This window comes from Acinonyx jubatus, chromosome B2 (genome assembly GCF_027475565.1).
Source record: "Acinonyx jubatus isolate Ajub_Pintada_27869175 chromosome B2, VMU_Ajub_asm_v1.0, whole genome shotgun sequence".
Lineage (NCBI taxonomy): Eukaryota > Metazoa > Chordata > Mammalia > Carnivora > Felidae > Acinonyx > Acinonyx jubatus.
In genome coordinates this window covers 110844211-110857049 of record NC_069385.1, presented here as the reverse complement: position 1 = coordinate 110857049, position 12839 = coordinate 110844211, and the positions used below count along the sequence as shown (strand labels likewise).

At 39.2% G+C, this 12839-nt stretch overlaps 1 protein-coding gene across 1 annotated transcript in view; it reads left to right on the top strand.

Annotated features, from left to right (window-relative positions):
* LOC106985419 (adenylate cyclase type 10-like) overlaps positions 1-12839 on the top strand; it is a 52228-nt gene that overhangs the window by 9793 nt on the left and 29596 nt on the right. Inside the window, 5 exon segments of the mRNA XM_053222843.1 lie at positions 7664-7869; positions 8125-8215; positions 8306-8394; positions 8998-9189; positions 9868-9989. Of these exon segments, the coding sequence (XP_053078818.1) occupies positions 7664-7869; positions 8125-8215; positions 8306-8394; positions 8998-9189; positions 9868-9989 (700 nt within the window).

Genomic DNA, 12839 nt, shown 5'->3' with positions numbered 1-12839 from the left:
AGAATAGGTATTAACTCTTCTTTAAACGTTTGGTAGAATTCCTCTGTGAAGACATCTGGCCCTGGACTTTTGTTTGTTGGGAGTTTTTTGCTTATTGATTCAATTTCTTTGCTGGTCATGGGTCTGTTCAAATTTTCTATTCCTTCCTGCTTCAATTTTGGTAGGTTATATATTTCTAGGAATTTATTCATTTCTTCTAGGTTTTCCAAATTTTTTGCATGTAGTTTTCATAATATTCTCTTATAATTGTAATTCTGTAGTGTTAGTTATTTTTCCTCTTTCATTTGTGAGTTTGAGTGCTCTTTTTTTTTATGAGTTTGGCTAGAGATTTATTAATTTTGTTGATCTTTTCAAAGAACCATCTAGTTTCATTGATCTATTGTTTTTGTTTGTATATCATTTATTTTGTCTCTAATCGTCATTATTCCCTTCCTTCTGCGGGTTTTGGTTTTTGTCCTTAACATGTAAAGTTATGTTGTTTATTTGAGATTTTCCTTGCTTCTTGAGCCAGGCCTGTATTGCCATAAACTTTCCTCTTAGAACTGCTTTTACTGCATCCCAAAGGTTTGGGACTGTTGTGTTTTCATTTTCATTTGTTTCCATGTACTTTTTGATTTCTTCTTTGATTTTTTGGTTGACCCATTCAGTGCTCAGTAGCATGTGATTTAACCTACGTGTATTTGTGGTCTTTACAGATTTTTTTCTTGTGGTTGACTTGTAGTTTCACAGCATTGTGGTCAGAAAAGGTGCTTGGTATGACTTCAGTGTTCTTGAAGTTGTTGAGACCTGTTTTGTGGCCTAATATGTGATCCATTCTGGAGAATGTTCATGTGCACTTGAAAAGAATGTGTATTTTGCTGTTTTAGGATGGAATGTTTTGAATATATCTGTTAAGTCTACTTAGTCTAGTGTGTCATTCAAAGCCATTGTTTCCTTGTTGATGATCTGTTTAAACGATCTGTCCATTGATATAAGTGCAGTGTTAAAGTCTCCTACTATTGTATTATTATTGATTAGTTCTTTTCTTTTTGTTACTAATTATTTTATGTATTTGGGTGCTTTCATGTTATGTGCATAAATATTTACAATTGTTGTATCTTCTGATTGGATTGTCCCTTTATTATTATATAGTGTCCTTCTTTGTCTCATGTTTCTGTCTTTGTTTTATGTCTATTTTGTGTGATACAAGTATTGCTACTCCAGCTTTCTTTTGTCATGCATTTACATGATATATATTTCTCCATCCCCTCACTTTCAATCTGCAGGTATCTTTTGGTCTGAAATGAGTGTCTTGTTTTTTTATCCACTCTGTCATCCTATGTCTCCTGATTGTAAATGATTACATTTAAAGTAATTATTGTTAGATATGTAGTTACTGCCATTTTGTTACTTGTTGTCATTTTGTTTTTCTCTGGTCCTTTCCTGTCTGTCTCTCTTTCATACTTTGCTGGTTTTCTTTAGTGATATACTTGGATTCCTGTCTCTTTATTCTTTGCATATCTATTTGTGGTTTTTGATTTATGGCTACCATCAGGTTTGTATATAACCTTTTCATACAGCAGTCTATATTAAGTTGATGGTCACTTAAGTTCAAACCTATTCTTTACTCCTCTCCCCTCCATGTTTTAGGTATATGGTATCGTGTTTTACATCCTTTTATTTTGTGAATGTTTTGTTTTGTTTTTACAGAAATACTTATGTTTGGGGCGCCTGGGTGGCTCAGTCGGTTAAGCGGCCGACTTCGGCTCAGGTCATGATCTCGCGGTCCGTGAGTTCGAGCCCCGCGTAAGGCTCTGTGCTGACAGCTTGGAGCCTGGAGCCTGCTTTGGATTCTGTGTCTCCCTCTCTCTCTGACCCTCCCCCGTTCATGCTCTGTCTCTCTCTGTCTCAAAAATAAATAAACGTTAAAAAAAAAAAAAAGAAATACTTATGTTTACCACTTTTGTGTTTCCTCTTTTTCATACTCTCACTTATGGTCTTTCCACTGAAAGAGTCCCCTTTAATATTTCTTGTAGGGCTGATTTAGTGGTCAGAACTCCTTTAGTTCTTGTTTGTCTGATAAACGGTTTATCTCTCCTATTCTCAATGCTACCCTTGCTGGGTAGAGTATTCTTAGCTTTAGATTTTTCCCTTTCAGCACTTTGAATATATCATGCCGTTCCCTTTTGACTTGCAAAGTTTCTGCTGAAAAAAACCACTGATAGTCTTATGGGGGAAATTTCCCTTGTATGTAAGTGTCTTCTTTCCTCTTGCTGCTTAATTTTTTTTCTTTATCATTACTTTTTGGCATTTTGATTACTGTCTAACTTTGGTTGATTTTGTTGGGGGATCTCTGTGCCTCCTGGCATTGTGATTCCTATCTAGTCTAAATAACTTTGGCTGATTTTGTTGGGGGATCTGTACCTCCTGGATCTAGGTATCTGCTTCCTTACCCAGATTAGGGAAGTTTTCAGCTACTGTTTCTTCAAATAAATTTTCTGCTCCCTTTTCTGTCTCTTTTCCTGGAATCCCTATTACACTTGATGTTATTACACCTGATGGCATCACTGAGTTCCCTTATGTCTATTCTCAGTTTGCATAATTCTTTTTTCTCTCATTTTTTCAGCTTGATTACTTTCTATTCCTCTGTCTTCTAGTTCACTGATTTGCTCCCCTGCTTCTTCCAGCCTGCTATTCTATCAGGTTTATTTTTAATTTTGTCTATTGTGTTTTTCATCTCTGATTGGTTCTTTTTTGTTTGTTACTTCTTCCTTAGGGTCTCACTGATGTTCTCCACTCTTTTCTTGAGTCCAGTGAGTATCTTTATGACCATTACGTTAAATTCTCTGTCAGCCATGTTACTTATATCCATTTCACATAGGTCTCTTGCTGTGATTTTGTCCTGTTCTTTCATTTGTGACATATTCCTCTGTCCCCTCATTTTGCCTATCTGTGTCTGTTTCTGTGTGTTAGGAAAGTCAGCTACATCTCTTGCTCTTGAAAGTAGCGGGCAGGATGTGCACTTTTAACTAGGTGGCACTGGTTCTCCTCTACAGGGTGCACACAGCTGCTGCGGAGGCCAGCTGGTCTGGGTACTCTGGACAGCACACAAAGGCAGGGTATGCAGTTTTAACAGGGTGTGTGCATCCTCCATGGGAGGTCAAGAGATGCATTGTTGGCGAGGATTGCCTGGGTTTTCTGGGCAAGGGCTCCACAGCACCAGGACTGAGGCAGGTCTGTCTGGCTAGAGGGGGTGGGGTGCAGTGTAATCATGTTAGGTAGTAAGTGCTGTCACTGCACTGGTTCTCACAGCTGGCTGTGTATTTATGATGAAGGGTTCAGAAGGGAAATGGCTCCTGCCAGCTCCTTTGTTTCTGGAGAAGTCCCTCAGCAAACTCTGAGATTAATAACTAACTCTCCCTCCCATAAGCCCCAGGTGCCTTTCAAACTGCTGCTTCCAAGCTGTATCTCCACATGTTATTTGCTGTGCTGTCTCTTTCAGGGCAGGGGCTCAGTTTCCTATCACTAGCTGAGCTCTCTCAGAGCCATGCCCACTTATTTTTAAAGTCCCACTGGTTATAAGCACTCATGAAATTCAGCCCCTCTGATTTTCAAAGCCGAATGCTATAGGGATTTTTCTTCCCCCTGTAGGCTCCTCCCTAGTGTGCTTCTTGCCCCTCTTCTTGCCCACAGCTCCCTCCCTCCAATGGTCACACCCATGGGTTTAGGTTCCCATCAGGTCTCCACCCTTACTACCCTTTTCAATGTGGCATCTTCTCTACATTTAGTTGTGGGGTTTGTTTTGGCCACTCTTTGGGTTCTTTCCTGGGTTGTTTGCCCTGATGCGAGTATTATCTAGTTATATGTTTGGGATAAGTTGAGTTTAGGGTCCTCCTACTCCACCATCTTCCCCAGAAGTCAGAATCAAGAATTTTTAAGGTATATTGTTTCCATGGTCTGATTTTTGAACTATGTTATTGTATTACATAATCAAAAATGTAATACGATAAAGATTAAAAAGTTGCACACAGAGACAAAAATTTCATCAATGACAGAGCCAGGACTGGAGGGGGAGCTCTATACACAGTGCTCCTTCACAGAAGTCCAGAAACATTAAGGGGTTTCTGAATGAAGGGCAAAAGTTGCCTTGACCTATTCATTTACAATTTGAGGAGGAGTCTAAAGAATTATATTCTGAATTATATGGCATCTTTCCTGTTGTAGCATTTTTTTGTTGTTTTTTTGTTTTGTTGATGGATAACTCATAATTGAAACTGTACATAAATAACATTTGTACACTTTTGAAGCCAGCACTGCAATCAAGATAATGTACATATCCATCACTCACTAAAATTTCTTTGTGCCCCTTTTTTTTAATATATGAAATTTATTGTCAAATTGGTTTCCATACAACACCCAGTGCTCATCCCAAAAGATGCCGTCTTCAATGCCCATCACCTACCCTTCTCTCCCTCCCACCCCTCCCCCCCCCCCCCCCCCCCATCAACCCTCAGTTTGTTCTCAGTTTTTAAGAGTCTCTTATGCTTTGGCTCTCTCCCACTCTAACCTCACTTTTTTTTCCTTCCCCTCCCCCATGGGTCTCTGTTAAGTTTCTCAGGATCCACATAAGAGTGAAAACACATGGTATCTGTCTTTGTCTGTATGGCTTATTTCACTTAGCATCACACTATCCAGTTCTATCCACGTGCTACAAAGGGCCGCATTTCATTCTCATTGCCACGTAGTACTCCATTGTGTATATAAACCACAATTTCTTTATCCATTCATCAGTTGATGGACTTTAAGAGAGAGAGTGAGTGCAAGTGGGGGAAAAGGGACAGGGGGGAGAGAGAGGGAGAGGGAGAGAGAGAGAGAGAGAGGGAGAGAGAATCTTAAGCGGGCTCCATGCTCAGTACAGAGCCCAATGCAAGTCTTAATCCCACCACCCTGGGCTCATGACCTAAACCAAAATCAAGAGTTGGATGCTCAGCCGACTGAGCCACCAGATGCTTCTCCTCATCCCCTTTCATAACCCTTCCTCCTACGCTCCCCTCCCTATCCTCAAGAAGTCTCTGATATCCTTTTTTTGTCATTAGAGATTATTTTACATTTTTAAAGACTATTGTAGAATGTATCAGTAGTCCATTCCTTTTTATTGCTGTGTAGTATTCTATTGAATTCTATTGTTTATCCATTCACTTTTTGATGGACAATTGGGTTGTCAGTTTTTGGCTATTACAAATAAAGCTACTATGAACATTTGTGTACAAGTCTTTGAGTAGACATATGCATTTATTTCTCTTGGGTAAATATACTATGTAGAAGTGAAAGGGCTAGGTCATATGGTAGATATAGGTCTAACTTTTTAAGAAATTGCTAATCTTTTTTCCAAAGTGATTGCACCGTTTTACTTTCTCACCAGGAATGTATAAGAGTCCCAATTTGTCCATGTGTTTGTTAACACTTATTGTCTGTTTGAAGAACACTTTTAACATTTCTCATAGTATGGGTTTGCAAGAGATGGGTCAGCTCTTGTATGTCTAAAAAAAAAAATCTTTATTTCACCTCGGTTTTTGAAAGTGGGTATGGAATTCTAGGTTGCTGGGTATTTTTTTCTATTATGTTAAAATTGTTGTTCTACTGTCTTCTAGCTTGCAGCATTTCCAATAAGAAATATGCTTTCATCTTTATCTTTGTTTCTTTGTATATAATGTCTTTTTCTCCCCTCTGGTTTCTCTTATGATTTTTTTTTCTTTACAGTTGGTTTTAAGTAATATGGTTATGATGTCCCTTGGTATAGTTTTCTTCATTTTTCTTGTGCTTGTGGCTCATTGAAATTTTTGGATGTATACGGTTTTGGTTTTTATCAAATTTAGAAAATATTCTACAATTATTTCTCCAAATAATTTGTTCTCTCTTCTTCCTCCTCTGTCCAGTTACACACATATTAGATTGCTTGAAATTGTCCTACAACTCACTGATTTTGTATTCATTGTTTCTCTCGTTTTTCTCCCTGTGTTTCATTTTGGATAGTTTCTATTGCTGTATTTTCAACTGTATAGACTTTTTTTTTTTTTTGCAGTGTCTCTAGTAGACTTGTTTAGTCTTTTTTCTAGATTCTTGAATATATGAAATATAGTTATAACTTTTACTTTTCTTATTTACTAATTCTTTCATCTGTGTTATTCTGGGTTGGGCTTGATTGATTGATTTTTCTCCTCATTGTGGATCATATTTTCCTTTTCTTTGCATGCCTGGTTATTTTGGGTGTGTGCCAGACATTGTGAATTTAACCTTGTTGGGTGCTGGGTTTTTTTTTTTTTTATACTTCTATAAATATTCTTGAGCATTATTCTGGGATGTGGTTAGCTTGATTTTTTTTTCTTTTGTTTTTAAACTTTGTTGAATGGGACCAGAGCAGTGTTTAGTCTAGGGCTGGTTTTGCCCCATTGCTGAGGCAAACCCCTCTGAGTACTATACCTAATCTCCTGTGAATTACTAAGTTTGACAATATGGCCAGTGAGACTAGGCCAGCCCTGTGCGATACTGGGGATTGTTCCTTCTAATCTTTTCAGGTGGTTCTTTCCCTGGTTTCAGGTAGTTTACTCACATTGATGCACTCATTAGTACTCAGCTCAAGACTTGTGGGGGACATGGTAAAGATCTCTGGAATTCTCTCTCTGTACACTTCTCTCCGGTACTCACAATGCCCTGTGAACTCTAGCCACCTTGGCCCTCAGACTCTTAGCTCTATTTCCCTAACTTGAGTCTTCTGGGTTATACCTGGGTTTCCCCACCCTGAGATGTCCTGGAAACTCTTCCATGCAGTAAGCTGCGGTAAGGTAAACAAGCTCACCTTGTTTATTCCCCATCTCTCAGGCATCATTGTCCTTCATTCCTGATGTCCAGTATCTTGAAAAGTGTTGCTTTGTGTGTTTTTTCTAGTTTCTTAGTTGTTCCAGACATTATGCTAAATTCATGACCTGTTAAGCCATGTTGGCCAAAAGTATATGTCTCTGCTATTATTTTAAAACTATTTTCCCTTTGATTTTAGCCTAGACTGGGTAATATTTCACTGTATGTTAACTATAGAATTTAAATAAAATTTTGAAAAGAAGGAAAGTAAAAAGATTGGATAACTTAGCTAAGAGCAGACTTAACTTGGATATAGTCCTTTTTTTCCCCTGGCAAGCAAACCAGTTTTTCAGCTATATTAGCAGTAAGAAATGCCTTAGGGTAAGAAAAACAAAAGGTAGAATAAAAGTGTATGGCAAAGCCCAAGTCTGGTAAAATACTGATTGTCTTCTCACTTAGTCCTGATTACACATTGAGGAGGGATGGTATGGTCACCATGGCAGCAGTTTCTGAGCATAACCATATGGTCTCTGCCATCAGGACCTAACTGATTATTACAAAAGCAATTTAAAGAGAAGACTCTTAGAGACCTAGGATCTCTTGCTTCTTCCCCCATCCAACCCAGGCTTGTTTGAATATCTCTAGGTGTGCTTAAGACAGAAGGAAATCTGGGGCAAGGTAATATTTTTGAAGGTAAGCTCACCCAATATTTCTGCAATAACAAGATTGGCTTGATGCATAGAGCAATGTGAGGATTCCAGACCCATCCTTTTCATGGTTTTCCAATTAAGTTTGGCTGTTCACCACTTGTCTCTTTTTTTCTGGATAGGTCTGTCTGCAGGTCAGATCTCCCAGGTTATTGTTGGAGATGAGCAACGACAGTACCTCTTGGTGGTTGGGCAGGATGTAGATGATGTCCAGTTAGCTCAGCGTTTGGCTCAGGCAAATGAGATTGTCTTGTCCTGGAACTGCTGGAAGCTCTGTGAGCAGTACATGTTTGAAGTGGAAATCATGAGGGAGGATGAAGCTGTGAAGGTAGGAGGCTGGTCCCATCCATTGCACATCCTGAAAAGGCCCTCCTACTGCACAGGGCAGTGCTCTGGTGGTGGTCAAATATGGCTTGACCAAACCAATGACCATTGGAACTCTGTTTTGGAGGGAGGTGGGGGATATGCTCCCAGGAAGATAGAGCAGAACAATAAGGTTGGAAAGATAAATGATAAAAAGGGAAATGGCATCGGTGATCCATTTGGTGGTTGGGCACACAATTGAGCAGTTTCCTTTCTGTAGTTAAGAGATATGCGGATCATTGACCCATTTGATTTTGATGAGCATTTTGACAAGTGCCTCGATTACCTGCCACATTACCAGACAAGTGCTGGTAAGTTACTTGGTCCTTTTTACCCAAGCCCAAAATGTTTAAAGTTAAATCTTCCGTGTGGTTGGAGACATTTTGTTTTCCTTTTCTCAGATACTTTAAGGACTGCCCTGGATTTGGATCCAGACTCTGCACTTGAACAAACCCTTCGGAAGCACATAATGAAAAACCTTTTGAAAAAGGTTATTTTCTAGTTCTTGAGTCATCGTGTAGACTGTGTGTGTGTGTTTATGTCAACAAGTGTATATTTATATGTGATGACCTTCTCATGTTGATCCGGTTCATCTCCTGCTCTCCATGGTAACGCCAGCAGATTTCCCTGTCTGTGCCAGTTACTATGAAGACATGTCCTACCACTTCAGATTTCTCAGTTCTGGAAAGTGGAAGCCATATTTGTTTTTCAGTTTGTCCCTCTAGAAGCTAGTACATTATTAACAGGGTAGAGAGTATATGCTTGGTAAATATGCATTGATTGACTGTGTATATAGAATTTATGTGAATCCCGTAGTAAGTGATACAATGACTAATAGAATGGACATATCAAACTAACTCATGTAAAGAAAACATAAAATCCTGGCAGATTTCATCAGTAAATTAGGTTTAAAGTCAGTTTTAATTCCAAGTGCACTGGTTGGTACATCTTCTATACCTCTCAAACCTGAATTTTAAGTTTTTTGTCTGTAAGTTTTTTTTCTCATACTCACCGTGGAATATAGGATTTAAATGCCTAAACATGGTACTGAGAGTTGAAGATACAGGCCCGATAACTCACTTTGTCTTTGCAGATTGATGAAGGGCAGCCTACGGAGTATGTATCCGAATTCCGTACCGTGACTATGGTTTTGGTCAGCCTAGAGTTCCACAAGTCAGCATGGGTGTTGCATTTGTGTCATCTTATCCAGGAGGCTGCCCTGTACATCTCCACAGTCATAGAGAAAGGGGGTGGCCAGCTGAGCCAGATCTTTATGTTTGAGAAAGTAAGTACAAGGAAACTTGACCCATCAGCATTAGAAGTGAGGGAGGAATAATAGTCTTGTATCTCACATAACACACATGTAAGTCAGATTCCCTGCTTTTTCTTTTGTGACAAGCTATATGACATTGAAAGTTCAACTAATAATAGTTTAGGAATGGGAAGTTCTAGTTAATTTCATTTTCAGGGTACCTGAGAATTACTTTCCATATCCTTTTTCATTCAACTCTAGTTGAAAAATCTTTGTCAGAGTAAAAGAATATTTTTCTGCCTCTATTAGTAAAGTAAATGTAATCAGATATTTCTGATAATCAAGGAGCTTGAAAAGAGCAGTATCATAATGTAGGACATTATAGGTGAATAAAACGTGGGCAGGTAGACTTAGCTCAAGGCATACAGTAGAAATGGAATTTTTGAAAAGTTCTGGACATCAGTTTTTCTTGTGTTTTAAGTTTCAGTCCTTTGAATGTTAGTTAAATCAAGATTTTATTTCTTCTTTTTTTAATCTCCATGTTGATGTGGCCCTGAGTGTCCATTTCATGAATCCTGTAGAATTCACCATTCCTAGCAGATACCAGTGGGGAAAGGCTCTGGCTTCATTCTGGGGAGTCGGTGCAGTTGTGGCAAGCCGTAGTCTTTCCCCAGGTAAACTTTTCTTTTCCTTCTTCATCTTCTGTCCCAGGGCTGCATGTTCCTCTGTGTTTTTGGCCTTCCTGGGGATAAGAAGCCAGATGAGTGCGCACATGCCCTGGAGAGCTCCTTCAGCATCTTCAGCTTCTGCTGGGAGAAGCTTGCTGAGACCAAGTGAGGAGGAAGGTGGTGCAGGGCCCCAGGGGGCTCTTCAGCCAGGGTAGGAGGGAGTACCAAGTAGCAGGAGTTGAGAGTGTCCAGAATCTGCCTAAAAGGGAGGGAGCATGCTAAGGGAAGTCAGAAAATAAGATCTCTTAAGAAATCATTAGGTACAGAATTATGTACTAGATACTCAGGGAAAATGAAGATAAGTTGCCATCTAATGGGGTGGGTGGAAAAGGGGGAGGAACTGAATATACCTAGCAAGGTTCAAGAACACTGCAAAGGAAGAAGCAAATGTGCAAATTAGTGTAATACAAATAATATATCTGTATGTGGTGGGAATGTAGAACAAAGGCTGCCTATCTACAGGGAGGAGGGATGTGGGAAGAGAAGTTGTGGGGCAATTACCAAGATAGGAAGGGACCACTACTGGTTAATGCTCTCCTTCTTGGCTTTCAATCTTATTAGTCCCACTGAATTTTCTGGAATTCTCACTGAGCTGATCTCCCACCTCCATATCCACCCCCCTCCCACCTTCTACAAAAGCCTTGTCCCAGTGAAGGTAAAGAAAATTCCATTTTTCCACTAGTCACACTATAACAATGTGGATTAGAATTTTTCAGGTGACTTTTTTTTTCAATAGAAAGCTCTGAGGAAGGTATATACATAGATTTGAAAAGTTATTTTTTTTTAATTTTTTTTTTAACGTTTTATTTATTTTTGGGACAGAGAGAGACAGAGCATGAACGGGGGAAGGGCAGAGAGAGAGGGAGACACAGAATCGGAAGCAGGCTCCAGGCTCTGAGCCATCAGCCCAGAGCCCGACGCGGGGCTCGAACTCGCGGACCGCGAGATCGTGACCTGAGCTGAAGTCGGACGCTTAACCGACTGAGCCACCCAGGCGCCCCTGAAAAGTTATTTTTAATATTAACATCGAGTCAAAGATGCATAAAAATTGTATAGTGCTCCAACATTTGTAGGATACTTTAATATATGCTACCAGTGTGAATGTTTTTTATCCCTCTTTTACACATGAGGAAACTAAGGCCACAGAAGAGGAGTTTCTAGCATATAGCAGAGCATGTAATGAAACCCAGACCTTCTGTCCTCAAATCTTGTGTCATTTTCATTACCTCACAGCTGCCTCCTATAAAAGGCAAATACTCTCCAAAAGGCATAGTATATATTACTAATGTGATACCATTGTAGAGGCATTATAATATCTGTAATATTCTTATAGAATATTAGTACTGAGCAGTAACTTAGAAATTATCTGACCCAACTTTTTATTTTACAAATAAGAAAGATACATAGGTTGCTTCACAGATAGTCAAACTCTTAGCCCAAGGTAGATATGTGTTGGCACTTCTTTTAAACTTGATGGGATCTGCAGATACTCCTACAGCCCACTTCCCACTTATCTCTGTAGTATGGGTGTGCTGTGCCATCGCTTCTAGTGCTGGTCCTTGTGTGCTGTTGAATTTTACATTGACTTGTGGCCTTTAAGAGTCCTGCCCTTGGCCCTTACTCCTGAATGAGATAGTCATTTCTTAGGCCTAGTTTATGCTTTCAGTCTTATTGATTTTAGAATATAGTAGATTTTAAGAGCTAGATAGAATCTGAGAGTTCATTTCATCTGATGATGATCTCTTCTTAACTAAGAATCCAGAAACTAAGATCCAGAGGTTATGTTGGTAAGCCACATAGCTTGACAATACCAGAGCCTGAAAGCTGGTTCCTAGGTCAGTGTTTTTTTCCTTGAAGATAATTACTAATTTAGTAACATTAGTTCCTTAGTAAATCATGAAAAGAAGATTTTCATGGCCAAATATGTTTGGGAAGATACGCAAAGTATATTTCCTTCTTAAAGGTTCACAATATAAATTAACGCCAAAGGTTCTGGGTAGACTTAAAGAAATTTGTTATATTTTGTTTTAATCAACATTTCCCAAATTTACCTGATGGCCACTTTTCTCCAGAAAGACCTATAAACATCCAGAAGAATGAATGTTCTGAGCAGCGTATTTTGGGAAATGCTGCACTAACAATGCTAAAGCTTGCCGCCTTCTCCTGAAATTCAAGTGTAAAGATGTAGCCTCAGGGTTGCCTGTGTGATGTCGTCAGTAGCGAATACTATTGCTCATGCCTCTCTGCATCACATCAGCCTCACCCAGACCCAGAACCACATTCCATGTCTCCTTTTTCAATGACCCTATTCACCTCGGGTCATCTTCTAAATTCCCCTTTCTAACTGAGGAAACACCTTAAGTTTTCAGTTCGTTTACAGAAGAAAGAGGATTCTCTGAGTCCTATGATTGATCAGGCTTTTCTGTTTTCTGGCTTGTGACTATTTCTCCAGGGTATTTTTGAGATTCAGGGAGTGAGTCTCAGAATCTCGTCATTATAGTTTTTCAGCACCTCTTTATTCATCTCTGTATATGTTGAATAAAGAGTGTATTTTTCATCAGTGAAGAATCTCTTTTTAAAAAGGAAGAAGGAATATGAACTGCCAGGAAGAACAAGGGGGGATTCTAAAGTGCAGTAGAAAGATACAAGAAATGACCAAGTGAGAAAAGTATTACTTGCTTTGTTCCCACAGCCTTGTTAATTAGCTGAGTTTATCTCATTCATAAACTCATTCATTCAACAAGCATTCATTGAACACTACTCTTGAGCCAGGCACTGTGCTAGTTGTGATGGAGGTAGAGAAAAATAAGACATTACCCCCTTCACTCAGTAAACAACTAACTTTAATAACCTGAAATGTAAGTGCAGGAATAAAATGCTATAGGAGCTGCAGCAAAGTGCTCTGGGAAGAAAGAGTTAGTTTTCCCTAGAGGTCTCGGAGAAATCTTGACTATA